This window comes from Equus asinus, chromosome 5 (assembly GCF_041296235.1).
Source record: "Equus asinus isolate D_3611 breed Donkey chromosome 5, EquAss-T2T_v2, whole genome shotgun sequence".
In the NCBI taxonomy this organism is placed as follows: Eukaryota; Metazoa; Chordata; class Mammalia; order Perissodactyla; family Equidae; genus Equus; species Equus asinus.
The window spans coordinates 112636438-112664104 of NC_091794.1; the positions used below are offsets into that span (position 1 = coordinate 112636438).

The 27667-nt window shown below is 64.2% G+C and overlaps 1 protein-coding gene across 1 annotated transcript in view; it reads right to left on the minus strand.

Annotated features, from left to right (window-relative positions):
* Nucleotides 1-2079: 2079 nt before the first annotated feature.
* PLCH2 (phospholipase C eta 2) overlaps nucleotides 2080-27667 on the minus strand; it is a 58912-nt gene continuing 33324 nt past the window's right edge. The window contains exons 3-22 of the mRNA XM_070511295.1: nucleotides 27387-27630; nucleotides 27047-27176; nucleotides 22522-22692; nucleotides 20181-20274; nucleotides 19782-19985; nucleotides 19435-19555; nucleotides 17707-17878; nucleotides 17218-17325; nucleotides 15839-15997; nucleotides 11717-11803; nucleotides 11227-11309; nucleotides 10670-10767; nucleotides 10401-10583; nucleotides 9933-10040; nucleotides 9013-9137; nucleotides 8850-8934; nucleotides 8390-8536; nucleotides 7625-7704; nucleotides 5395-5692; nucleotides 2080-3816 (exon numbers count right to left, since the gene is read on the minus strand). Of these exons, the coding sequence (XP_070367396.1) occupies nucleotides 2519-3816; nucleotides 5395-5692; nucleotides 7625-7704; nucleotides 8390-8536; nucleotides 8850-8934; nucleotides 9013-9137; nucleotides 9933-10040; nucleotides 10401-10583; nucleotides 10670-10767; nucleotides 11227-11309; nucleotides 11717-11803; nucleotides 15839-15997; nucleotides 17218-17325; nucleotides 17707-17878; nucleotides 19435-19555; nucleotides 19782-19985; nucleotides 20181-20274; nucleotides 22522-22692; nucleotides 27047-27176; nucleotides 27387-27630 (3995 nt within the window). The 3' untranslated portion in view covers nucleotides 2080-2518. The remainder of the gene's footprint in view (nucleotides 3817-5394; nucleotides 5693-7624; nucleotides 7705-8389; nucleotides 8537-8849; nucleotides 8935-9012; nucleotides 9138-9932; nucleotides 10041-10400; nucleotides 10584-10669; nucleotides 10768-11226; nucleotides 11310-11716; nucleotides 11804-15838; nucleotides 15998-17217; nucleotides 17326-17706; nucleotides 17879-19434; nucleotides 19556-19781; nucleotides 19986-20180; nucleotides 20275-22521; nucleotides 22693-27046; nucleotides 27177-27386; nucleotides 27631-27667) is intronic.

Here is a 27667-nt window from a genome sequence, read left to right on the forward strand (position 1 = left end):
GCGTGAGCTGCAAGCCTGCGACGTTGGTTGCTGAGCAACGTGAAGACCTAGGAGTGAGGAGCCATGACCCGGTGGGCAGGCTGGGGTCCCTGCACTGTGGCCTCATGCTGGGGAGCAGGGCTGCAATTTGGCACAGCAGAGCAGCTCCTGAGCCCTGAAGAGGCCCAGCAGGCCCCCTCACCTCTGGAGAATCCAGAAACGCAAGGGCTGGGGCGGGGGTGGCGGCGAGGGCAAGGCCAGCCCGGCGTCGCCTGCAGGGGCCGAGCCTGTTCCCCTTTCTCCTACCCTCGTTTCACCAAGACCCCCGTGCATGTGCTGTCCTGCTGGGCCGTCTCGGACCCGCACTGACTCCAGTGTCACAGGGAACGAGGCCTGGGAGCCAGGCTTGGAGGGCGAGAGACCAGTCCTGCATGTTCCAAGGCCCCACGTGGTGCACCTGTCTCGCCCCCACTCCGTTGCACCCCCAGCCCTGCCTGCAGGTGCTCCCTCACCGACCCCAAAGCGGCCGCTCTGTTGGCAGAGCCCGGGCCTGGCCGCACCACAGGCAGCCACCAGAGGGCAGCAGGGGCACAGTGGTTTGAGGGCCCAGGGCAGGCGGCCCTGTGCATGGTGGGTCCCTGTGATCTTCGCCTCCACGAGGGTGCCCAGCCTTGACCCCAGTGTAGTCCGGCCCGGCGCCCCCAGCCTGCAGCCTGCACCACTCAGCGACCTGTGACCGCCTTTGTACAGCCGTCCCTGGTGCCTCCTCAGCCCAGGCAGGCTGCCCTCTGCCCTCTGCTCCCTGGGGCTGGAGCGGTGCTGGCCTGGCCAGTCTGGGGTCCCCCCTGCAGGAGGGCCTGGCCCTGATGCCCAGGGGGCTCAAGAGGTCCAGCCAGAGCCCAGCCCAGCCTGGAGTCATGATGCCTGGCAGGTCCTCCCATCTCCCTAGGCCTGGCCCTCAGGAGCGGCCACACCAGCCTGAGAGCTGGCTGGACAGAGGCTGGGGGAGCCTGTGGGGCCGCACAGTGAGGGGCACAAGCTCCCGAACACCTGCCCCCAGGTGAGCCTCCTGGGATGGATCGTGCCCCTTCCCTGGGGCAGGAGGCTCTGGGCCTCCTGGAGCTGAGAGCAGCCCTGGGAGGCACCTCATGATGGGGCAGCGCCCATCCCGGCCTGGACAGGGCCCACCCTGTTTCTCCCGAGAGGCGGGGCAGCGCCCCTGGAGCCCCAGCGCTCGGCTGCCCCCTTCATTGCACTCGAGGTTGCAGGAGCCCGGAAGGCCCAGTGCGGCCCCTGAAGACCCTGCCTTGGTGCCCCTTCCAGGGTTGGGCCACAGCTGCCCCCACACACCAGCTCCCCAGACCCCAGGAGGGAGGAGGGCCCGGTGGGTCCTGGGACACCCCCCACCCAAGCTTTTGTTGAGTTTGAGCAAGTGACCGGCGCAGGTCCCTGGGGCCTACGGAGTGACCAGCAAGGGAGAGTGCCCCCAGAGCAACCCCGCTACCAACACCCTGCCGTCCAGCCCGTGCCCCGCCCCCACTTCCAAGGGTCCCTGTGCTCAAACAGGGCTTGTCCTGTGGAGAGGCCTGAGGCCTCCCCACCCCGAGCCACAGGGTGGGCCGTCCCAAGCCCTCCACCTGCGGCACCCAGAGAACCACCTGTCACACAGCTCCTTGGGGTGGCCCCTGACATCCCAGGTGGCTCCCAAGAGGCCAGATGCCCAGGGCAGTAGGGGACGCAGAGGACAGGCCCTGGCACAGACGCCCTTGCAGCCCGGCCAGCACCCCAGCTTCTTTAAGGAAGGGGCAGTCCTGGAACCATGTGCCTTGAGACCTCAGGGCAGGCAGCCCCCACAGCTCGGGGTCCTCTGGCCTGGGGCCCCTGCCGAGGGCTAAGATCTGCCCCCGAAGAGTGGAGCTGGGAGAGAGTGAGGGAGCAGGGGCTGCATGCTGGGGCCTTGTAGCCCCTGTCCTGGGGAGCCAGTCCAGCTGAGCCCCCGAGGGCAGAGGTCGGGGAGCGTCCTCCGGTCTTGCCAGACACTGGCCAGGAGCCCTTGGTGCATGGCTGCAGAGGAGATGGGTGGCCCCACACAAAGTGAGCATGGATGTGTTTATTGGAGGCGTGCTCAGGAGTGTACAAAGAGCCTAGACGCCCCTTACAGAGCGGGGTTTGTGCAGAACGAGGCAGACGGCCGGGGCGGCTCGTCACAAGCATCCCCGGAGCCGCGCACCCCGCACCCCACGCGGCTACAACCAGGGGAGGGGAGAGGCCTCGGCACCATTTCATGTTGTGGAAGCTTTGTCTCCAGAAATGTAAGTCTCTCTCCACATCTTCACCGTGGTGAAGACGGCCCAGCCCCGGGGCGGGCGCCCCTCCTCCTGGGAGCAGGGCCAGGGGCAGGGGCAGAGGGGCACACGGCCACGCCCAGGACAGGCCGGGCAGCTTTGGGGACGAGCTCACAGGCCCTGAGCAAACACTGGACCCTGCCCGCCCGCCACGGGCCCAGGGGAGGCAGCTGACATCCACCGCAGACGCTCGGTCAGAGTCTGAGCAGGGGCCCAGTGGTGGCGCCACCTGGTGGCTGGTCCATGGGGCCCTTGGAGGGGGCCAGCATGTCCCCACAGCCCTCTTGGCCTACGGAGCAGGCGCCCTCGGGGGTGCCCCGCTCCTCCTCCGGGGGTGTCCGCCGGGCCTGCAGCCGCTGCTGCCGCTCCTGGGCCTGGCGGGCGCGGCTGGCGATGGCGCGCACGCGGCTCTGGCTGCGGGAGGAGGAGCGCCGCAGGAAGCTGGGGCCCCCCACCGCCCCCTCCCCGGCTGGGCCCAGGCTGGTGGGCGACGTGATGTCGCCAGCCTGCTGGAATCCCGTGAGCCAACGCAGCTGCTCTGTCAGGGCGTCCTGCCGCTCCGCCTGCCCCGCCGGCCCATTGCGGGCTGGGCCCAGGTGGCGGCCCAGGCTGCGGCCCAGGCTCTCAACTCGCGGGGCAAAGTCATCGGCCGTCAGGTCCCCCAGGCTCTTGGACTTGGCGGCCACGGGGCAGTCCTGGAGGCCCGCCACGGGGAGGCAGCCCCAGGGCGGCCGTGGGGCCAGGGGGCGGGGCCGCAGCTCATCTGGCACCGCAGGCAGCTGGCCCGCAGCCCGCAGGTTGGGGTTGGATTTGCTCTTGGTCACAGCAGGCAGGTCTAGGTGGACGGCAGAGGCCGAGCAGGGCCGCAGGGGCAGGCGTCCGGCCGGGATTCCTGCAAGGCCCTCACGGCCCAGGCCCAGGCCCGGCAGGGAGAGGTCGATGACCGTGTCGCTGGATGACATGCTAGAGGATGAGGACACGCTGTCTCGGTGGCTGCCTGGCTCCAGCCGCTGCCATAGCCGGTCGCTGCCTGTGGCATCTGAGTACACGGCAGGAGAGGTCCCGGCCAGGGGCCGCCGTCCACCCAGGGGCTCCAGGGGTACCTGCCCCTCACTCTTGGCCCTTCTGACCGGGGGCAGATGGCCCAGGGCCCGGGGGTGACCCCTGCTGTCCATCTGGCTGCTGGGGGCCCCCTCGCACGCTCCACTGGGGACCCCGCCGTTGCACGCCTGCTGCCTACTTTCAGGGGGCAGCTCAGTGTCCCTGTGGCTCCCAGTCCTGAGCTGGAGGAGCATGGAGGCTCCCAGAGCCGCAGCCGGGGGGCTCACTGCTTTGGCACCAGGCCCTACAGAGAACTGGGGCCCCCCGGGGCAGGGGCCGGGGGGGGCAGCCACCAGGGCTGGAGGGCCAGGGCACAGGACTGGCTCCTCGGCAATGGTTTCCAGGCTGCACAGGGAGGAGACCGACCTCTGCGAGGAGAAGGGGCAGGTGTCTGCGGGGAAGAGGGAGAGGAGCGTGTTGGGCAGTGTCCCTGTGGCCCCTGTGCCCAGAGGACCCCAGCGGCAAGACCCTCCATGCACACACAGCTGCCTCCCCCCCAGCCCTCCGCTCCACTGCTGCTGGGCCGGGCAGCAGACAGGCCCTGTGCCCAAAGGTGGGACCCCCGTGGCCCCGCTGGCAGGCCAAGCCTGGCTCCTCTGGGGGCTGCCCCGTTTGTTACCTGGCACTCGGCTGCTCTCAGTTCCTAACTACAGAGGCAGCGTGGGACAGAAAGGAGAACAGGGTGGTCAGCTAGGGGTGGGGCTGGCAGATGGACAGACGGACAGCAAGGCTGGCGGAGTGCAGGGAGGCAGCAGGAGGAGGGCTCAGTTCCCACCCCTCCCTCCCCAGGCTGGAGTCTGCTCCCTGTGACAAGGTGGCCTCCAGCAGTTGCCTGTCACAACCAAGCCAGGCAGGGGCTTCCGGGGCAGGGCTGCTGAGTGCCATTCAGCCATAAATGACCTCCCAGGGCTGAGGGGCATGTGCAGTCTGCTCCAGCGGGCACTCTGCAAACTGAGGCCCCGGCGTCAGGGCCCTGAGTGCCGACTGCGGAGCAGCCTGGCCCTGGAGGGAGGTTGGGGGGGACTGGAAACTGCCCCCAGGTCCCAGGAAGGGTGTCGGGAGCAGCTGGTCAGGCCAAGGAAGGAGGCCTGGCTCGGGCACGGGGGCCAGTTTCTGGAGGCCACGCTTGGGGCTGCGGCCTCAGCAGGCATGGCCTGGCCGTCAGGGCCACTGACTAGACTCGCTTCCTCATCCCCACCGTGGGGTCGGGGCTCCAGGGTGAGGGCGGCTGCAGCCAGACCTGCTCTCTCTGCCTGGGCCCCTGGGAGGTGGAGGGGGGCCGCAGAGAACAAGAGGCCCAGGTGGCAGCCGTGCTCAGCTGGGGACGCCAGGGCTGCAGGGCCTGCGGAACAAGCCGAGGGAGCAAGGGAAATGCAGGAGCACACAGGGCGGTGGGCGGTGTGCACACGGAAGCGCAGGCAGCGGGGACGCCTGGCCCAGGCCATGCCAATGGGGCCACGTCGGGGACACCTGGGGAATGCCAGGGAGGAGCTTCTGGTCTTACCCGTGGAGAACATGGGGGATTTACTCCTAATCTCCTCCAGCTTTTGAACGAACAAGGCATTCATCTCCCTCTGTAGGGCCCCCGCCTGCCTGCGGGCACCCTCGGGCCAGCAGGGGGCCACCTCGGGGCTGCCCGGGGTGCTGGAGTCCGAGGACACGGAGCCGCTGCCGCCCAGACCCTGCCGCTGGGCCCTGGGGCCCCTGGGGGCCCCTCTGCTTCTCCCCACGGCAGTGTGGGGGGCCCCCAGCGAGTCCGCCCGGGCGCGGGGCTGTTGGCTGATGGCCGCGTGCCCGCCCGCAGGCCCTGGGCTGGGAGGCCGCCCCATCCGCAAGGCCTCGGCATCCTCACCGGCACAGGAGCCCACCACACACTTCATGCAGGTGGCGGCCATCCCAGCAGGCCCGGGGCCCTCGGGGGCACGCAGGGGCTGCCCCTGCGCCGGCCTCTTCTCTGCCGGTGCCTTACCTCGGAGGGTGCGGCTGCCGGGCTCCTCCCCAGCCAGGGCCTCCGGAGCGGGGCCAGGGCTGGGGGGCGCCACGTCGCGTGCCTCCCCCTCGGAGCCCATGTCCTGTGTGCCCAGGACCAGCTCCGGGAAGGCCTTATGGGTGGGCTTCTGGCTCTTGGTCGGGGCGCTGGCCGTGCGCCGCAGGAGCCGCTGGCTAACGGAGGGCCGGGGCAGAGGCCGTCCAGCAGCATGACTGTCCAGGGAGCCGGGCTTTGGGCCTCGGAGGAACAGGCCTTTTAAGCCCAGAGCCTGCTTGACCTGCAAGAGAAGGAGCCCACATAGCTGGCGGCCAGGCCAGAGGGATGGGGGCCACTCAGCCCCATCCAACCGCGCTCCGGCAGGTGGCGGCCTGGCTGAGCCTGCTGCAGCCCAAGGGAGCAGCTTGTCGAGGGCACTGGCAGGCATGTCTGGCTTGGGCCACTCAGGGTCCAGGGCACCTCTACCAGGGATAGCGACAGTCTGCTATGGCCTCGGCACAGGCTAGGAATGCGCCCTGCCTGCACTGGGGTGGAGTGAGTCGGCGCTGGCAGAGGGTCTGCAGGTCTCAGGGCAAGTGGGCCCAGTGAGAGCGGGGGGAGGAGGCCCCCACCAGGTTCTCCCAAGCAGAGACTTCAAACCCTGGACCCTGCACCCACCACACCCTGTACCCCTCACAGGCCCCACGGCACCTGGCTCTCAGCTAGAGGGCCCGCAGGGTGGTGCTGGTGTGGAAAGAAAGATGGAGTGAGAACCAGATGGGAACAGGCACAACCGGCTCACGTGGGCCCCGCCTTCAGGCGCTGCAGGCCGAGGAAGCAAGCACAGCCAGGCGCAGGCCAGCGGGCTGCTCTCCCATGCCCCTGCCCAGCCCGCTGCCCTGGAGGCGCTGCCTCTCCCAGGAAGCCTTCCCAGACTCCTGCCAGGCAACCATTCCCAGCCTTGCCGTGCTCTCTGCTCAATGGCACCAAGGGCAGGGCCCACGCCAGTGCAGCGCCCCCGAACCCCGGCTGGCCCAGGGCTGTCCTATAGGACCTCTCCCTGCAGCCTCCCTGTCTGAGGAGGGCAGCTGGGGTCCCCGGGACTGGCTGGCAAGTGCCTGGGTCAATGCTGGAGAGGCCGGCAGCTGCATCTTCAGTGTTCGGAGGCCAGAGAGGTCCTCACATGCAGAGACCCTGATAACAGCCACTGCTCCCCAATGGCACTGGGGCACTTCCGGGCAGAGGCATTAAAGTGGCCAGCACTTGAATCAGCTTCCTGATTCAAGACCCCAAATCCAGAACAATTTGGTCCAATTGGCTGGAAAGTCATTTAGAAGAAGGTCCAGGATTCAAGCTCGGAGCTCCTGGTCACTGGGACCTCCCCACCCCCGACCCTCGACATCTGTGGGCACAGACAGAGTCAGAGGAATACATGGGGGGCGGGGTGAGGAGGGAGGGAGGGAGGGAGGGCAGGCAGGGGGCCAGGGCCCTGGGAGCTCTCAGCTAGAGGACCGGACCCTGCGGGGGGCCGGGCCCGGGCAGCTGGTGAAGTCCTGGATCTGCTTCGTAAATGCTGCTCTGTGGCTGAGGATGGCCCGAGGGACCCAGGAGCCCCATCACCACCCATGTCACATGAGCTGACAGTCTCCAAAATGCTACCGGGATTCACGGACGCTAACGGGGCAGCCTGAGCATGCAGGTGGGGCGGGCAGTACCGCCCCGCGCTGGGGTACCTTCGAGCCCCTAACAGGGCTGTGCTTCTAAAAGTAGACTTTGGACACAGAGAAGACACTGCAAGACCAAAGAGACAGAGTGAAGACTGTGAGACATGGACGGCGGGGGCGCGGAGCCCGCGGAGACAGGCAGACACAACAGACAGACAGACGGGAGGCGGAGAGCTGTATCCGGCCCGCACCTCAGGCCCGTAGAGCGTGGCAGGAGAGAGATGGTTAGTGCTGGGACCTCGCAGGCCCCCCGTGTGTGCCTGACTGACCGCCGTGGGCCTGCCTGCCTGGGCCCTGGGCTCTGCAGGCTGGGACAGTAGAGCAAGACCCCATCCTGCAGCGGGCCAGAAGTGCTGGGGCGCAGGTGCAGACACAGGCCCAGTGAGGTGACCACTAGGCCCCAGGGCCCTGGGGTCAGGAGCTGGCCCAGGGGTCAGTGCTGGGGCGGGGCTGGGAGTGGGGCTGGCACGCCCCTTCCTGACGGCAGGTGCCCTGCAAGTGGCACTCACCTTACCACTGATGTCACTGACAGCCACGTGGACAAAGATGGAGGCCTCCTCCATCCCCTCCAGGTACACGTGCCGGTAGCCTGAAATAGCCAGGGTCACGGCTCACCCTGCCCCCACACTCTACTTAAAGGCCCAAGGCCCTAAATACAACCAGTGAGCCGGCTCCTGAGGACTCCACCTCCTCCAGGAAGCCTGCTGGTATTGCTCCACCCTGCAGGGACCTCAGCCTCTTCCAGGGGGCTGGGGGGCTCTGCAGCCTGAGCTCCCCTCCCCTACCTCATCCACAAAGCAGCTGTGGCTGCACATGCCCTCCTCAGCTCCTTCTGTGTCCCCCAGGCCCACCTGTGGCAGAAGCTACCTTGCAGGAGGAAGCTGAGCTCCACCCTGTCCTGGAGCCCTCAGCTGGCCTGTGGGGGACACTGGTCTCTATGGGGGACCCTAGTCTCTATGGGGGACACTGGCCTGTGGAAGATGCTGGTTTCTATGGGGGACCCTGGTCTCTATGGGGGATGCTGGCCTGTGGGGGACACTGGTCTCTACAGGGACGCTGGCCTGTGGAAGACGCTGGTCTCTATGGGGGACCCTGGTCTCTATTGGGGATGCTGGCCTGTGGGGGACACTGGTCTCTACAGGGACGCTGGCCTGTGGAAGACGCTGGTCTCTATGGGGGACCCTGGTCTCTATGGGGGATGCTGGCCTGTACGGGGGACATTTCTCTCTACAAAGGACACCGTCCTAGTACTCTACCCTCTGTCCCCTGCCCACCTGGCATCATGCTGCTGAAAGCCAGTGTCCTCTGGCCAATGAAGTCACGCCCGATGGGGTCGTGGTCCCAGACGAGGAAGCGCACCAATGCGATCTCTGGCATGTGCACTGTGAACACCAGGGTTTCCTCCCACATGGGGTTGAATCCTGGAGGCCACCAAGAGGAGGTGTCACCTCCCACCCCAGCCCAATCTCACAGGGCTCCAGCATGGAGGCCACCTAGGCCCACCACCCTCTCCTGGTGCCTCCTCCTGGGCTGGCTGCCAAGTCAAGGGGAGCAACGCCTGGAGGCTGGGTGGCCATCACTGGGCTGCCAGCCAAGGGGGCAGCCTGGAGGGTTACCTGGGTCACAGGAGGTGGCCCTGGCCCCCTTCCCTTCCTGGTCAGGCTGACATTGCCAGTGTGGGAGCATGACGGGGTCTTGGGGCACAGGCCACCAGGTGGGGGCATGTGGCCTCACCATTGTCGTCCACCACACGGGTCTGCTCCTTGTTGCAGTCCACGGGGAGCCCAATCACTTCCACCTCCACGAAGGGGTCGATGATCTGGCACAGAGGGCAGGGGTGGCACCAGGGCCCAGGCCAGCTCCAGCCCCGCCCGTCACACACAGGCCCCACTCCTACCTCCCCCCGGTCCCCCAGCATCGAGTCTCGTGGCTTGGGGAGCTGCTGCCCGCTGATGATCCGCAGCACCAGCTGCTTCTTGAGCTGCCCAGGCAGGGGGTCCTCGGAGTTGGGGTTGAAGATGCCTGAGGGGGCCGCGCACAAGGCTGAGCCAGGCAGGGCAAGGCCCCCCACCCTCACCGGCACGAGCACCAGCTGCACAGTACACCCTGCCCCACCCCCAATTACTGGACTGGAGCCCCAGGCCCAGGAGGTGGAAGGGGAGGTGTGGCATTCCAGCCCAAGGGGCAGCGGAGGCCTCTATGCTGGTCACCTTGGTGACCACCTTGTGATGTGGGCACAGCTCATCCCCTCCCATAGGTGAACCCAGAGGGCTCAGCACAACTGCAAGGCCGTGCCGCCTCTGGGTGGGGGGTCAGTGCCGGGAGCACGGTGGGGTGGTCCTGCCTAGGCCCCTGGAAGCACAGTGGGGTCAGGGGAGGGGAGGCAGCGGCAGGGCAGCCAGGGGCTTGCGCAGGCTGACAACTCGAGGGCCTGAGCGCAGATACAAGGTGCACAGCGCAAGCCAGGAGCAAGGGGCAGGGACTCGGGTTAAAGCAGGAAGAAGGCCACAGTCCTTGTCAGCGAGTCGGGGAGAAGACCGAGGTGTCTGGGAAGGGAGGAGGGAGCGCCCGGAGACCCCCCAGCCCAGACCCCAGCTCCTTGGGCCTCTGCGTGGGGAGGGCAGCACTGGGTCTCCTCAGACAGGCCCTGCCGCTGACCCTCATGGGGGACCAGGGTGAGCGGAGGGGCTCCCTAAGTCACCCCTCCAGATTCGTGGCAGAGTAGGGGTCTTTCACTGCATCCCAGCGTGACCTGCAGATGGCCCCCTGCAATCCTAGTGCAACCCAGCCCGCGTCACTTGTTCCCCGGGGCCTCACCCTGGCACATGCACTGGGGTTTGAGCACGTAGCCACAGCTGCCGTTGGCACTGAACTTGGCCCGGTTCAGCTGCAGCATGCGCCCCTCCGACTGGTAGTTCAGGGCGACTGCAGGAAGGACGTGAGGGGGCCTGTCAGTGCCTGCTGACCCTGCGCAGCTGCCCGGGAGCCCGGCGCTGGCCCTGGACTCACAGCTGTGCACAACGGGGGCCATGCATCTTGGCGGAACGTCCCCCGGAGCCCACGCAGCCGGCCCCCCACGCACACTGAGGAGCTCACAGGCGGACCAGCATCTGCTTCCCACCCGGCCCTGGGCTCCTAAGGACCCGACCCCAGGCCCAGCCTGGGGAAGCTGGCAGAGGTTCTCAGAAGCCACAGGCGAGAGAACCAGGCACGGCCGCTGCGGAGCACTGGGTCGCCCCCTCCTCATCATCCCGGCCAGCAGACGCGCGGCTCCGGGGAACCCACCCATCTGGCAGCCGGCATTCCAGAAGGGCTGCGGGTTGTAGTTGCTGGAGTCGACGCGGTAGGAAGAGGGGTAGATGCGGGACAGCTGGTGCTGGTTGAAGCGCAGGTACTGCGCCGGCTTCTGCTGCAGGATCTGCTGGGCCTTGGTCTCACTGAAGGACGACACCTGCCAGCTGGACGCCACTACGGGCGCAGACCGGCCTGCGTCAGGGGCACCGGGGTCAGAGCCCGGCCCTCCTGGGTGCCTCCCAGCCCCGGCCACCCCTCACCCTCCGTCTCCACGTCGTGGATGCCCACGGACTTGGTGTACTTCACCAGGTCCGAGAGGGCCCGTGACAGCTTCATGGTCTTCTTCTGCCGGGTCGCCCTGCAGGGAAGGGGGGGCAGGGTCAGGACCCTGGAGTTGGCACCCCTCTCCACTCAGGCCAGCCTGGGAGCCCCAGTCCGAGAGGTGGGCTCCAGGGCTCAGCCAGGATCACTGATTCATGCAGAACGTCCATCAGGAGTCCGCTACACCCGCTACACCCCCGTGTTCCAGGAGGGTCCAGGACTTGCAGCAGACACACTGAGAGGTGACCCTGGGGGAGGGGGCAGGCACTGAGCCCACCAAAGAAAGCTTCTCAGACCGTGACGGGCACCACGGAAACCAGCACAGGATCCGGGCTGGCCAGTCCGGCCCCTCCACTCCAGGGTCCACACCCCACTGCACTGTCCCTGAGCCGCCACCAGGCCTGCATCTGATTCCCGCTGTTGTCAAGACAACAGCCTCAGCCCTGCCCGCTGCCATTGTCTCTTCCAGGGCCATGGATGCAGGCAGGGCACTGACCCTCGGCCCTGGCTGCCTGAGGAGTCCAGGTCCTCGTCCCCCTCCTCCACGCTGGCCGCCGTCTTCAGCTTGCTGCTCTTTTTCTGTGCAGAAGGAGGGCAGAGTCAGGACCCATGGAGTCCCAAGCCTGGCCAGGCCGTCTGCAGAGGCCGGGAGGGTGCAGAAGGTGGGCCTGCCATTCTGGGTTCCTGGCGTCCACACTGCCCGGCCAGGGATGCCCCATCCTTTGTAGGGCCCTGCTCGGCCTGGCCCCAGGGGACCTGAGCTCAGGGCATTGGCCAGTGTGGGCCGTTGACCAGGGCCCCGGACCCGAGCACCTGCAGCAGGATGATGCAGCCAGGAACTCGACAGGGGGTTCTGGGAGACTGGCCAGGGGCCCTGGGGGCTCAAGGAGACGCCTCACCCTGGCTGGCACAGGGACAGCTGGGGCACATGTGGCAGGAGCACGGTGGGCTCAGGCAGGGCCCTCCCACCAGGGGCCCCACTGGACCTTGCGCTTGGAGAAGCTGCTCATGAGGAGCCGGCTGTTGCGTCTGCTGGTTCCGGCGTCCTCTCCAGACTCCAAGTCCTCCTCAGCCTGGAGGAAGGACAGACAGAAGGGACAGGGTAAGCCCAGCCTCGAACCAGGCAGGGGGATACCAGGCCTTCCTGGAAGAGGGAGAACTGAGCGGGGCCTGGAGGAGGCGGGGAGCCAGGCCAGGCCGGCTGCTGCCCCAGGTGTGGTGGGAGGCACAGTCTCCAGCCCACCTGGAGCACAGAGGCCGCAGCCCTGGAGCAGAGGCCGGAGACCAGCGGCCAGCGGCACTGACGGAAATGTTCGCTCGCCCACCCATCTCACCTCCTCAGGCTGTGTTGTTTTAAACTCATTAAGTTCCCAGTTCTGAGGGGTTTTTTCCCAGGGACAGTGACTGCATTATAAATGCTGTTTGTCTACCTGGAACATTCCTCAGCCATGCTTATGTAATCCTTTACGAGGAGCCCTGCAGCTCTGGTGTCCTGGCCTGCTTCTTGCAGCAGCAAAGGGACTGGCTAATTAGACGAGTACCACCAGAGCTGCCGGCTGTTTGCTGTCCAGCCCCGGGGTCCCCCGAAGCCACAGGGCTGAGCCTCCCTCGCAGCCATTTATAGAAGACGCACATCTGGGGCTCCCCTGCTCAAGGGCCCCCCCAGGCCTGATTCTGGCAGCACCGAGGCCCGTCCTCTGGGGCCGAGGCACAAACCTCTCATCCATCCCGGAGGCTCCCTCACAGCCCGGGAGCCACTGGGAGTCTGAGCCTGTGTCCCTGAGCACGCTGCAGCCGCCACCACTCACCGCCTAGCCCCTTCCACAGACGCCCCGAACCTGCCCTGCTGCTCAGCCTGTGCAGGGCCCCCATCCCATGCCTCGTTCCCGTCTGGAACCGGGGCTGGCTTCTGTCAGGCACGCTGCAGCCGTGCACCTTTGGCTGAGGGTCCGTGTTAGAGAGGGGCTTCACCCAGAGGAGACACGTGTCACACACCCCTGCACACTCTGCATACGGCCCCATGTGCACTTCTGCATGTGCACCCCTGTGGATGCCCCTGCACAGACACACCTCCTCCACCCACGCCCCAGCCTGGCCGACAGCCTCTCATCCAGGAGACGGGCGAGGCCCTTCAGGTATGGATTCTGGTTGCCTGGCTGAGGCAGCCTAGAGCTCGACCTGGGGACTCCAGGCCCGCTCCGCCTGGTGGGGTATGGTGGACCATCAGCGTCCGCCCCGTGGGCAAAGGGGAGGGGATCCCATGCTCCAGAGCTGCCTCAAAGAACCCACTGTGAGCATCCGACCGCCATGGGGCTGAGGGTGCCTGCCCCTCGGTCTCAGCCACCTGGACACCATCTCGGCTCACATGCTGGGAGACAGAGCAGTGACCGCAGACCCCACCTGGTAATGTCTGGAGGCTCTGGGCAGCTGCCCGAGCTCCAGCCACTCCCCTGGCCCTGCCCGCTCCTGGCTCCAGGAGCCTCTTGGCCCACATCTGCGCCCCGCTCCCCTCCTCTGCCCTCGTGGGGAGTCGGGACGGGCACCCCTCCGGCTCCTGCCTCCAGCCTGGGTCTGCCCTCCCCCAGAGCAGCCGAGTGGCCTGCTGACCCTCCACATGCACATCCGGTTGGCAGGCCGCCAGAGAATCGCAGATCCGCAGTGACCCTGGCGCTCAGGACCGTCTAAGTCCCAAAGTGCTTTTAGAGATGTTTCTCTGTCTCTCCGGCCTCAGCAACACCAGCTGCTTTCCTCCTAATTTATTAAAGATTCCGCGGCTGCTGGCAGAGGCGCTGGGAGCTGTGTTCACGGAGCTCAGAGCTAGTTGAGGCCAACACGCTTCACAGCTCTTTAAACATCGCCTGAAACGCCGCACAAAAGCGCCTATAAAACTGGGCACAACCAAGGCAGGCGCACACTGGCCCAGGGTCCTGAAGTGTCTGTGGCCATGGCCAGAGTCCACTGTCACCCTCTGCATGTCCCCGTGCACCCCGAGCTTGGCAAGGCAGACCACTCCGACTGGAACTCCAACCACCCTCGGGGGGCTGTGGGCAGTGGAGGCCCCCGGTGGGCCCCTCCCGCCGTCGGGACACAGCTCAGAGCCCGCAGGGGGCTCCACGTGGGAGGAGGCCTGGATGGCAGGAGGAGGAGCAGGCACAGCTCGTACAGAGCGGCGCCCACAGGCCCTGCCTGACCAAGCTCCAGCCCCGGCCACACCGGGGGCTGGGGGGCTGGGTCCTCCGCAGAGGACCAGGCCTGACCTTGGCCATCACCAGCGCCCTCTGGAGTTGTACCTACCGCTGCAGGTGAGGGTGCCCTTCCTTGCCCATCCGCTTCTTCCCCTCCAGGTAGCCACTCCTGCCACACCGCACGCCCCCTGCCCTCTCCCACAGAGAAACTTGCTGGGCCCAGGGTAAGGGGGTTACAGCCTCAGGCCCTCCACAGAGGGGGCAGAAAGGCACATCAGGGGGCTGTCCCTGACCCCACTGCCCAGACGCTCCCTCCTCTGCCTGGACCCCCCCTCAGAGATTTCTGTGGCTCTGCGCCCCTCATCCCCATGCCCACATCCAGCAGGGGAGGGCCTGGTGCTGCTGGTGCCAGCAGGATTCTCCGATCCCCCCAACCCCAGTGCCTGGCAGCTCAGGCAGAGCTCCTCCCCCTCCAGGAAGCCCTCCTTCAGTGCCTGCTCCCCCTCACGCAGAAGGCCACTAGACACGAGGTCCCCAGGGCCAGGCTGCCCTCCTGAGTGCCCTGGGTGTGTCCCAGGTGCTGCCCGGCCACGAGAAAGCAAGGACTTCACGGCAACCCTGCCAGGCTGGCCAGTGCCACACCTGCCGCCTGCCAGAGCTGCAGAGGCTCCACGTCCTCACTGCCTAGACCTCTCAGGACCGAAAATAACCGACCACCTGTCAGCAAGGGGCCTGTGGGAGCCCCTGCATGGAAAGTGACCCCTGAGTTTCTGGTGCTGCCAACTGCACTGTGCTCCCCATGGGAGGGACATAAACACATCTAAAAATACTGTCTTGGGGGTGCCCCCGCCAACCCCAGCCAGGGAGGAGCCACCTTCCCACCCTCTGCCAGAGCTCGGACAGTGGCAAAGCCAGTGTGGTGCGGGGTGATGGGCAGGGCAGGGCTCTCCAAAAACAGAGGACACAGTCCCCACCACCCACCCGCCCAGCCCTGTTCACCTGCAAAACTGTGTCTGCAGGGCCAACGGCACCCCCAACCCGGCCCCGAGGCCAGCTGCCCAGCCCACTACAGCCCCACGGGATCCTCCAGCCTTCAGGCCACTCAGCTGATACAACTGTCCTTCAAGGTTTGCTGACCCCTCTCCAGGAAGCACCGCAACCAGTCAGCGTCACTGACTAAGCCTGGCCACCCCCACACGCTTCTCGTCTGCCATGGCAGCCCCCACCCCGTTCTCTCCACAGGGTTACTGCCCAGAGCTCAGCCGGGCTTCCCCATGAGGCTGTGGGGGGCTCAGCTCTGAACCCTGTGTGCCCCTCCCTGTTCCTCACAAGAGCCCTCAGTAAGGGGGCCCTGGCCTCCAGCCCCAGGGCAATGCTCAAGTCCCCATCTGCCAGGAGCTGCAGGTCCCTGAGGGGCTACCCGCCCTCTCCTGCCTGCAGACAGAGTGGAGGGGGTGGGCTGGGGGTCTGCCCACAGGTCTCAGGGGACAGGCTGTGGCTGTCAGCCACACAAACGGGGACACCCCCACCCCTGGCTATCTGCCCTGCAACACAGTGAAGGCTGCGGGCACCTCACAATGAGAATCAAAATGCCCAGCACCCGGGGTGGAGCCACGCCAGCAGGCAGTGGGGCCAGCAGGCAGTGGTGAGCACGTGTGCACATGTTCTGTGTATGCAAGTGTACATGTGTGCACTGGTTCATGTGTGCAGGTGTGCGTGTGTGCACAGCTTTGTGTGTGCACCGGTTTATGTGTGCAGAGGTTCATGTTTGCAGGTGTGTGCATGTGCACTGGTTCATGTGTGCACAGGTTCAGGTCTATGTGTGCACACACGTGCACAGGCATGCACAGACGGTATGCTCCGGGCCCCTCGCCTGACCCTAGGCTGACCCCAGGCTGACCCCATTAGCCTCAGGGCTCTCACCTTTTTGCCCGCTGCCTTGTGCCCAAGTTTCCCAGTCGGGGCCAGTGTGGACACGGTGAAGTTGTTCGGGTCCTCACAGTCCCGAATCTTCGACTCCTTGATTAGGGAATCCAGTTTCCTCTTCGCAATGTTTTCCACGCGCTTCCGATTGCTGGAGGCCTGCAAGACCCAGATGGCCACTTGGCATCTGTCCCCAGTCCTGAGGCAGCAGTGGCAGCAGCCCTTGGGGTCTTGGGTGGGGCCCAGAGGCCTGCTGGGAGCCAGGGCCAGCCCTGCCCCATCTCTGCCTCTCACTCGCAGCACCAGCCGCACATTCACTCCCACGGCATGGCTTTGTCCCCGTGCCCACCTGCCCGCTCCTGAGGCACACGGCAGGCATGCGATTTGCCCCAGGGTCACAAAGAGTGATGAGCAGCCCTGAACCCAGGCCCATCTGATTCCCATGCCTGCTTCCTTCAGCTGCACGATGCTGCCCATGAGAACCCAGCAGACAGCTCACCGGGCGCCCAGCCCAGTGGGCCTTGGAGGAGGAGGTCAGGACACCTGGAGGCCTCTCTGGGCTCCAAGAGACACTCAGCAGCTCAGGATCTGGGATCCCACCACCCGCCACCATGCGCCTCACAGGGATGGGCAGGGACGGGGACAGACTGCCTGGCTGGTGCCAGGGGCTGGTCAGGGTGGCCTTCAGGTACCCTCCCCGCCCTGGGCAGCCCCAAGTGTGGCCATAATGATTTTGGACACATCCAGGGCAGGGCCCGGGCCTTGGGTGTCTGGGAGTCCCTGGCCCAGGTTGGAGTGGGTGCAAGGTACACATCACAGAACGTGGGTTTATGGTCACCTTGGGCCGATGGAGCTATGCACTGGCCCCAAAGCAGAAGGAACCCCGCTGCCTCGGGGCTTTCTAAAACAATTAGCAGCATGGCCAGGAGGCTCCTGCACCGTTATTCTCCTAGCTGATGGCCCCGCAGGGAGAAATAATGTGGGGAGAAATAATGCCTTCTCTGCCTCACAGCAGCGGCTTGGAGCAGTACCCAGGGGAGAGAAGATGCGAATTAGAGGCCCCCAGCCCGGCGGTACCCGGCCCTTCTTGACTCCTCAACCTCCCCGTGCAGCCCTCAGCCCCAAGCCAAGCGGGCTGCCGCAATGGAGAAGTGACAGGCCGCTAGCTGGGAACTCAGGGTTTGTGTCCTGTGTGGAGGAGCAGGGAGGGGGCCCCACTGGCCCCAGGCTGAACATGTGCGCAGCAGCCTGGTGGCTTTGCAAACCACCCTCGGCACCTGCCTGATGTCCCTCTCTCCTACAGCACAGCGATGCCCCTGCTCCTCAGGGCTGCAGCGCCCCCTCCCAAGGAGAACCCCCCTCCCCACAGCCCCACTCACATCCCCATTGAGAAGCTTGCAGTCGTCGTCGATCTCGTCGGCGCTGTCCTCATCAGACACCTCACCCTCCTCAGCATCCTCGCTGATGTTGGCTGGGAGCTTCTTGCCCTGGGGGAGGAGGAAGACCACGGAGGGGCCCTGCAGGATGTACTGGGAGGCCAGTGCCTGCAGGACCAGCGGGAAAGGGAGGGTCCGTTCTCAAGCTAGCTTGTGGGTCTCAGGCCATGGGGCAGGGGCCACCTAACACCTCCTTGCAGCAGCTTGGGAGAGAAATGCCTGGCTGTGCACGTGGAGGTCCACAGATTGAGTGGCCACCATGCAGAGACTGAGGCCATGTCAGTGTCAGGGCCTGCCCTGACTCCTCAAATCTGCCATAATTGGTGCAGAGCCCCAGCCTGTCTGGAGCAGGGCCCTGCCCCTTACCTGGTCCCACGTCAGAGGTCAGAGGCCCAGCACGATGCTGGCCCAGGACGGCAGGCAGGGGCTCACCTTCACCAGAATCTTGCCCTTGAGCATCTGCGGAGAGGGCAGCATGGAGGCATCCTCGCTGCTCACTGAGGACAAGTCCAGCTTGTCCCCAAGGATGTCGATCAGATACTGGGCCATCTTCTTCTGCTGGATGACACTGCAGTGGTTCTCGATGGACAGGATCACTGGGTACCTGTGGCCCCAAGGTGGGGGGAGAAGGGCAAGGCCAGGGAAGGGCTAGACCCCACCTATGTAGGACCCCCAGGTCACCTGCACCACTGAATGAGGAGGGGTCTTCACCGGGAGCCTCGGATAGATGGAGCTGCCGGCCAGTTTGGGAGGGGGCTCACCAATGACTTTGAAAAGCAACTGAGAGGGTGGGAAAGGACTGGGAGATCTTAGGAACGGGTGAAGAGGGCATGTATTTCTCCCAATAAAAAAAACAAAGGTGATTAGAAACTCCAGGAAAACAAAAGGAAAGATTCGAGCAAGCCAGCAGGTCATGGTTTAAAGACGATGTGGACCAAACTGAGATGCAATGTGATGTGACGCGTACACTGTGCGAGAGACAGTCCCATTGACCTAGACACGGGAGCCACCATCCTGTGGACGGCCCTGGAGTCCAACATTGGCCCATAAAGAAGGAGACAGAGCCCTGGCACACACCGTCTGGCGGGACAGCGTTACCACCTGTGTGCAGCACGGGGCTTTTCATTTAAGTTCTTCAGTTGCTTATTTATTTTTTTTAACTATTTGCACATTTTACTTGGATCTTTTCCAAAAGGCAACGTGATCCTTTTAGAAAATGTGGGTGACCCAGAGTTAGAGGTCATGAACCAGAGCAAGAGAGGGGCAAGTCCCGTGGTGCGTGGAGGGCAAGCAGGGCTCGAGACAAAGGAATTCATCCCCCATTTCTCCTGCAAGGGACTGAAGCCTGGAGCTCAGGGCCTGGGGAGAACCCTGTGCCTGTGAAGATTATGCTGTCATGTGACGTGCAAGCCTGTCCTGAGACCCCAGCAGGTCCCTGGCCCCTCGGCATCTACAGGAGACCTGTGTGTCCCAGACCACCACCCTGAGACAGCCTCTCACCTGCAATTCCAGAGGCCAGGCCGCCCTGCAGAGGCCCCTCCCTCACTTCTACTCCCTCCCGGGCCTGGAAACTGAGCCCAGGCCAGCTACCCCCCCCCCCCCCCAGGGCCCTGCTACTTCTATTTCCTAAATCAATCTTGTTTCTCCTCCCTTCCTTCGTTCAATTAGCCGCTTCCTCGCCTGCGAGGCTCGTCGGCCAAGACTTGAAGGGAACTTAACAGTGAGGGGAGGCGGGCTTCTATTTCCAGAAACTAAATTGGACTTTGCTCACTGGCGTCTGCAGCCACAGTCTGAGTGACAGCAAATTGAGTCTGGACACAGAGTGGCTTCTTGGGGGTGACTGCCGCCAGAGCCACTGCTGCAGGTGGTTGCCACTATGGGCTGCCACCAAGCGTACGTGGACAAGGGCTGCTTGCACACACGCCCTCTCCAGCCCCGGCCCGTCATGCTGTCGCTCCCGTCCCCACTGCGTTCCCTCTCCCAAGAGCTGCGGCTCCACTCCCTCCCCGCCCCTCATCCTCAAGGAGAGACCCCGAAACAAGCCCCTCAGCCACTACTACCACTGTCCCCCAGAAACAATGTGGGAGAGAGGCAGGAGGACCCCCTTGAGCCCCTGCCCCAACCGCTCCCCGGGCCAGCCCCCGAGTCCCGGCCACTCACTCATTCTTGACGAAGGCGTATTTGTTGATGGTTTCAATGACGTCTTTGAAGAGGATCTTGGAGGTCAGAGTGTAGCCGTGGTGCACAATGGGCTCCCCGTCAGGCCCGTCCCAGCAGTCCACTGTGGAAAGGCTGGCCCCGGTCAGTTCCGAGGGCTTGGCCACCAAAGCCCAGAGACCTGCAGCCCAGAGACTCCACCAGAAGGAGGACGTCCTGCTCAGTGATTAACACCAGGAGAGCCCTTCTCCAGCCCCGGCCTGGGCAGAGGGCAGAGACCGCACAGGGCTCCTCAAGGCCGCCCCCCATGGGCTGAGGGGGCGCAGGGTCCCGGAGCCCCCACCGCTCACCCTCCACGCAGCGGCAGCCGGCCTGCAGGACCCAGGCGTACATGTCCACTCGCGACTGGGACATGAGCTGGTCGCCCACGAGGTAGGTGTTGTGGGACGAGGTGATGAAATAGTGGCTGAGCGGCCGCGTCATGTCCTGGTGCACACCGTGGTGCTCCGGGTTGAAGATGTCACCAGCCGGGCTCCGCGTGTAGTTGGTGAAGCCTGCAGGGGGAGCATGGGGTGGGGACTCAGCCCCCGAGTGCTGGCCCCACCACTGAGCTCCTCTCAGGACCACCCGCCCCGCACACCATGCGGAATGTGGAGCAACCTGCTCAGGACACCCATCCAGGTTCACAGGCTGCCCATCAGCATCCCCTCGGCCTCCAAGGACAGCCGGACCAAGGGGTGCCCACTCACCGTCAATGCCCAGCACGCCTTTTCGCTTGTTTTCTGGGCAGGGCTCAAACTGCTCGATGATGTCCTGGCAGCTCTCGAGTGTCACACCCGTCATCTAGGCCAGAGCAGGGGCATAAGCCTAGGCTAGCCCATTGCTGGCCTGAGCTAGCCTTGGCAGCCGCTCGTCCTCCACCCCCAGTGCCACCACCTCCCAGCCCATCTCCAGTTGCCGTGTGGGGCTGACCACAGCAGGGGTGAGGCCCTGGCCCCTGCAGTGTGCTTTTCCCGCTGAGGAGCTCACTGGCCACCCTCCATGTCATGTGACTTGGGACACTCAGTGGCCAGTGGACCACAGGGTGGTCACATGGCTTTGGAAGAGCTGGCTCTGATTGAGCATCCTGGAAGCAGGGGAGGGGCCTTTGGTCTCATCAGCTGGGCCACCCCCTCTGCCATGTTAGGGGTCCCCAGAGCTGTGGACCAGGACAGGCTGGCAGGGAGCGAGGGCCACATGTGAGAAGGCACAGGCCCCACGTCCCACCTTGGAGGAGCCCGAGTCAAGGGAGCCTCCTCTTCACCTGCTTCCTGCTCTGTCTACCCAAGTCCCTCGCAGGAAAGCTGTGTCCCACAGCCGAGCCCAAGGCGGCCCCATGGGGTGGAGGCTGAGTGACCTCCCAGGGCCCTCCAGTGCAGCCCAGGCCAGGAGCCCCCGGTGGCAGGCCTGCCAGTGGGTCTTCCAGGAACCAGTGGGAGGTGGGCATAGGGGGGAGGGGAAAGGGGGCAAATGAGGTCACTGACCAGAGCCGCTATGAATCTTGGGAGGCCCAGAGTCCAAGGGCCAGGCTAGGGCTCAAGTTGCCTGCCTGGTGGACGGCTTTGGCCCCAGACTATACGGAGAGTTCTCAAGAACTTGCTTGGGGCAAAGGTCAGGGAGTAACGGGTCAGTTCTTCCCATCCCAAGCCAGGCCACATTCCTGCCCTCTGTCCCCACGCATTCCAGCAGCGAGGACAGAGGGCCCACAGCCTCATTCCAATCCTGCTCACAGTGGCTGACTGAGAGTGAGTCTCCCAGAGCAGTGGGATCCAGCCATACTGGTTCTAGCCACTCTGGCCTGAGCAAGACCCCAGAATTGGAGAGGAGGTAGATGGGCTGTCACAAGGACAGAGTCTTGGCAGACTGTGTGACAGCATTGGGGAGCGATCCCAGGAGCACAGCCCAGGGGCAGGCCCCTAAGTTACACCCTGGGTTTGGGGCAGCCTTGTGGGACAGAGCGCAGATGGGACCCAGGACTGCAGAGGTGGGAGATCCTGGGCAAAGACCCCATAGACCCAGCCTGGGTCCTGCAGTCACCACCCAGCCTGCAGCCCTGCTCAGGGGAGGCTGCCTGTGGCCCATCACTGTGAAGCTAACTGCACACAACGCAGGGTGGAACAGAGGGCCCTGAGCTGTCCCCAGGCCAGGGGGTCTGGCCCCATAAGGGCAAGGATGCTGGAGCCCGGAGGCTGCCCCTCTCCACTCTCTGCCCAAAAGCATATCCACAAGGGTCCCAGGATGGTACAGGCCTGGGAACTGGTCCTCATGGCTGCCTCCCGCCAACCCTGAGGGTGGGGCCACATGCTGTCTAAGCCCCCCATGGAGGCACTCTCTCCTTGGGAGATGCTGGCCTTCCCCTCTCCTACCATGGACTTCCCAGCCTCCTGCCCACCAGAGCAGGCAGCGCCCAGCCCCTGTCTGGGCTGGACACCAGGGGTCCAGACCCCTGAGCCTCTGGACGCTGGGGCCCCCAGCAAGACCATGCCCAGGGAACACTCAGCCTCTTGGGATGAATAGGACTGCCCGTGGTGGAGAGAAGTAGGCAGGCGTACCCCACTGGCACCCAGAGGGATCTGGGCATCTGCTGACATATGGGTGAATGGAAGTGGCAATGGGCCCAGAGCTCTGGGGGCACGAGCCAGCCAGATTCACATGGCTGGGACAGGTGGGAGGGGTGCACCATGGAACCCTAGACCCAGGAGACACCCCATGATGCAGTTGGTGCCATGGTCAAGGGCGAGCTCCCCTCTGGAAGCTCTGGGTGTCTGCAGTCAGGGCTGAGCTGCTCCAAGGCCCATAGAGGAGAAAGCGCAAACCCTCTTCACCCACTATGCGGCCCTCACGGGACACACCCTGGAATATACTGGCATGGCCCGTGACGGGAACCGAAGCCGGTCCACTAAGTGGAGGCAGGTATGGGGACCTCAAATGCAAGCCATGGCCCATCCTTCTCCAAGCTCTCAGCCATACTGGGAACAGGCTCAAATGCCCTGGGAAGCTGAAGTAAGGCCACATCGGCCAGGACCGACACTCCTGCCAGGTTGCCCTCACCTTCTGCTCCACCTCCAAGAAGCGCTGGAGGTCAGCAACTTCCAGATGGTCCTTGTGGTTGCTGTAGGTCAGCATGAGCAGGTAGAGGTCCCGGCGGGTGGACATCATCTTATAGAAGGCACAGAACTCCTCAAAGCCCAGTGTCCCCTGCTGGTCATCCGTGTCCGCTTCCTGTAACACAGGCCTCTGGGTCCCCCCACATCCTACCCTGAGCCACATCCATGAGGGGTCCTCCAGGCCCACCCCCATGCCTCAGTCAACCATGAATCACAAATCCATACTCCTCCTTCCAATGCCACTACCCATGTCATGGTCCATGATTGCTCCCCAGGACCCTCGGGCAGCATCTTCACTGGGCTCCCCCTCTGACTCTCCCACCAAGAAGCCACTGAGTGACTATTTACCACAGATCTAATCCAACCTTCCCCTAGTCCAAGCCTTTCAAGGTCATCCTACAGCTGAACCTGGCATAGTCACCCCACACTGAGAGTCAACACCCTACACTGGAGCCAACACCCTGAACTAGGAGCCAACACCCCACTCTGAAGCCAACATTCTACACTGGAGTCAACACCCCACCCTGGAGTCAACACCCCACATTGGAGCCAACACCCTATACTGGGAGTCAACACCCCTCCCTGGGAGTCAATATCCCACCCTGGGAGTCAATACTCCACCCTGGGAGCCAACACCCTACTTTGGACCCAACACCTCACCCTGGAGTCAACGCCCAACCTAGGATTCAACACCCCACATTGGAGCCAACACCTCACCCTAGAGTCAACGCCCAACCTAGGATTCAACATCCCTCTCTGGGAGTCAACACCCCAGCCTGGGAGTCAACACCCCACCATGGGAGTCAACGCCCCTCCCTGGGAGTCAACACTCCACCATGGGAGTCAATACCCCTCCCTGGGAGTCAACACCTCTCTCTGGGAGTCAACACCCCACCCTGGTAGCCAACACCCCATCCTGGAGGCAACACTCCACCCTGGGAGTCAACACCCCTCCTTGGGAGTCAACACCCCACCATGGGAGTCCATACCACTCTCTGGGAGTCAATACCCCACCCTGGGAGCCAACACCCCACCCTGGAGTCAACACCCCACTCTGGGAGTCAACACCCCTCCCTGGGAGTCAACACCCCACCACGGGAGCCAACACCCCACCCTTGAAGTCAACACCCCTTCTTGGGAGTCAACACCCTACCCTGGGAGCCAACACCTCACCCTGGATTCAACATCCTTCCCTGGGAGTCAACACCCCACCCTGTGAGCTAACACCCCACACCAGGAGTCAACACCCCTCCCTGGGAGACAACACCCCACCCTGGGAGACAACATCCCACACCGTGAGTCAACACTCCAAACTGGGAGCCAATATCCCACACTGGGAGGCAACACCTGACTCGGGTAGCCGATACCTCACCCTGGAGTCAACACTCCACCCTGGGAGCTGATACCCCACACATGGAGTCAAGCATACCCCACACTGCAGTCGATAGCCCCCTCTGGAGTTAATGCCCACCCCGAGCTATGAGCCTGTAATTACAGTCGCTGCCCATTTCTCAGAAGAGCCTCGGGAGGTACAGCAGCATCCTGGCTCCCACTCCACAGCAGAGACGAGAGGACCTTGGTCTTGGCCACTGTCCTTCTTTGCAGACAGAGCAGTTCACATAACACTCTCAGGAACCCTCAGGGGCAAAGCCACTATGACCCCAATGAGCCCATGAAATCCTTCATGAGTCCACTGGCTCAGGGAGCATCTCCTGAGGTGTCAGACCCTGGGGATGCTGAGGGCCAACGCCGGGGACAGACCTAGAGGACAAGGGTAGCCAGTGACTGGAGGCCAGGCTGCCTAGAGGAAGTCTGAGGTGCTACAAGGCCGTGGGGTCCCTGGGGTTGGGCAAGAAAGGATCTGTGGGAGGTGATGCTCAAGATTCTGAGTACTCAAGACAGGTTTTTAGTCCAGTGGGGTGGGAGTGTGACGTGAGCACAACCTGCTTGGAGGTGACGGGCTGACAGGAACAGACACCAGGTCAGCACCATGGATAGCACCGCTAGCCAGACCTACCAGCCACCTGGATAGTGTTTCTCACATGGCCACACAATCTGGGGTGGCTAGAGGTGGGTGCCAGGTCCCTAAGGCCCCCTCTGAACCAGAAGCATCACCAGTGAGCCAGGGGGCCACAGCCTCTCCTACATCCCCATCCCCAGGGAGAGTAGGGCTCCCAGGAAGGCCGGGCCCTGACAGTACTCCTGGCTGCTGCCTTCCCTGGGCACTGTGGTTTGGCATTGAGATGGGCACCCAGCAGGGCCCCAGCATCTCCCTCCAGGACCCGAGCACCCATGCCAAGGCTGGGAGGGGACTAGCTTGGCATGCGGGCCCAGCAGGTGCCAGATGAAGTGACCCTGGTGTGTCTGGTGCTGTCTCAGAGGGTAGCCCTGCTTCTGAGAGCTGGCTGGACAGACCGAGCCAGGGCATGTGTTGCAGGTCAAAAGGTCCTCGGGACCAAGCCTGGCTGGTAGCCCTCCCAGGGGGTGTGGCTGGAGCTGGGCAGAGATGCCCAAGCTGTCAAGTGTCCAGCCCACAGGGTGATCTGGCCTCCACCAGGCTCTGTGCTGGGTGCCATAACCAGGAGTCCAGGGCCAGGTAGCTGCCTGCTCACCACCCGAATGCAACACTTTATGATGACGGGGCTCTCAGGAGACCCAAAGGATGGATCTGACCCCCAGCCCCAGCCCCAGCGCCGCCTCCCAAGGCAGTCGAGCACCTGCTTTTCCTTCCACAAATGGAAACAGCTGCCGCTGAACACACGCCCGCTGGACCCCTCTGCTGAGCCAGGCCTCTGCATTGGCCCAGGGTGCTTATTAGGCGATGAGGCCCAAGGGCCACGCTGGGACTGGCCTACATTCCACTGTCATCTTAGACTTAATGAAATTATGTTCAAACCACTCTTTACCCACTACACATATCTCTCTCTTGATTAGACAATTCCAGGTGGTGGAAATAATATTGAGATTTCTCCACAACCAAATTGATGCTAATTATCAGGGCTCCTCTGCCTGGTTGGAGGTCGGCCCTCCCCTGGGCAGCTGTGCAGGGCAGGGAGGCCCAGGAGCTCAAGGCCCAGAGCCGTCTCTGCTGGCCCAAACACCGTGGACAGTGGCTGCTTGGGTCTGAGCTCCCCAGGGTCTGGGGTCCACAGCTCCAGGCCAACAGCCCCCTGCTCACTTCTCTCCAGAGCCAGCCTGGAGCCTGCCCCACCTTGGCCTCAGGCTGCAGGGTCTCTCCCCACTGCCCAAGGCTTCCTTGAGGTAATCTGGGGCTGGTCACAGGGCTTGTCAGGGGGCCCCTTGTGGGAGAGGCCCATCATCCTTACAGGAGGGGCAGGTGGGCATGGACTTCCCCCAAGGTCCTGGCAAGAAGCCTGTTCAAGCAGGAGTTGGGACCTTCTGCCCCAGGAGCCTGCGGGCACTCCCACCCCATTCTATGAGGGGCGCTCATCTCTCCTCCTGCCTCGGAGACCAATCTGGACCCCATGCCCTAAACCAGACTATTGCCTGGCCCCTGGCACAGGCTCACCATTCCAGAAGGGCCAGATGACCCCAGAGCTGCCCCTGGAGGCGGGCAGGCAGGGAGCAGGTTGGGGGCTGATCCGCAGGCCTGAGCTGTCTGCCAGCTCCTCGCTGCCCAGGCAGGCCCAGCCCCGCCGGGGCCTGCAGGAGGGGCCCTGTGAGGCCCCCAGTCCTCAGCCAGCAGTCTGGGAGCATCCTGCTGGCCCCCTCATTCACACACAGACCCAAGCACTCTGAGCCAGCTGGTTCCACTCGCTCCAGCCGAGCACGACCACCCGTCTATCATGAAACACAGGCGGGAGCTGCCCGGGGCCATGCCTGGTGGAGCGGTCACCTGTGTGTGTGTGTGTGTGTGCATGTGTGTGTTGGGGTGTGGAGCCTGGTTCAAGCTCACAGAACCCTCTTTGCATGCTGCAGCAAGACCATGAGGCCCAAGGGCCAGGTTTGCCTGCTCACCCCTCCCCGCCCCAAATCAGGACCTGCTGACACCATGTTCCTCTCCCCTGCCCAGCAGGGGTTCTGGAAAGAGAAAAACTAATTACAGACAATAAAGGCCACCACTCAGCTGAAGGATGCATTTTCATAAATTGTAACACCAGGGTGGCTGGCCGCCCGGAGGCCGCACAGGGTAGGTAATCAGAGATGCTGCCCAAAAGACGGGTATGCCGGTGCCCGGGACCTTACCAGGGACCCCACCAGGGCCAGAGGGCCCCATTAAGGCTGGGGAGTCATGGGGAAGAGTGGGAAAGGGGGAAGCCCCCTTTGGGTGGTGCCCTCTCTCACCTGGCACCCACCTCAAATGCCCAGTCCACCTGCCTGGAGAGGCCCCGGGAGCTACTGCAGTGATATCGGCACAGCTGCAAAGAGGCAGCACCTGGAGGCATCTGGCAGACCCCGTGCACAGGCCCAGGGGTGCCGTCCCTGCCGGCTCGTGCCCCGACCCTCACCTTGAACATCTGCTTCACCCTGTGCCGAGGCAGGCTCACGTTCAGCTTGTGCAGCAGCTGCAGGACCTCGCCCAGGCTCAGACTGCCGTCGCCGTTCTTGTCCGCCTCGGCGAAAGTCTGCTTCAGCCACTTTGGGGTCGAGTTAGGGGCCAACGTGGGTCCAGCAGAGCCACCCAGGCCTGTCCCTCACCCAGGGCAGGAAGGAGTCGGGGGACCCCAGCCCGAGTGCCCCGGCCGTCCTCTCCTTACCCAAACACCCAGCCAGGGGCAGGGGAGCTCCACCCAGGGTGGACAGTGGAAGGACCCACCCCTGGGGTCTGCCCCCCGAGCCCAAGGATATTGGTCCCTAGTGCGCTGGCGGCGGGCCAGGCTGTCCTCGTCACTGATGCCAGCCATGAGGTAGCGCAGGCCAGTGACCCAGATGCGCGCCTCGTCACTGCTGGGGGAGACCAGGTCCAGCGACTCTCGGTGGCTGCCGTGGTAGATGCTGAAGCAGCAGTTGGGGTCGAAGCTGCCATCAGGGTATCGCTGGAAGATCTCTGACTGCCGGCCCTCGCTCACCTCCTGGATGGAGTCGATGGAGACTGCGGGCAGGGGCAGGGTAGGGGGTGTACCAGTCAC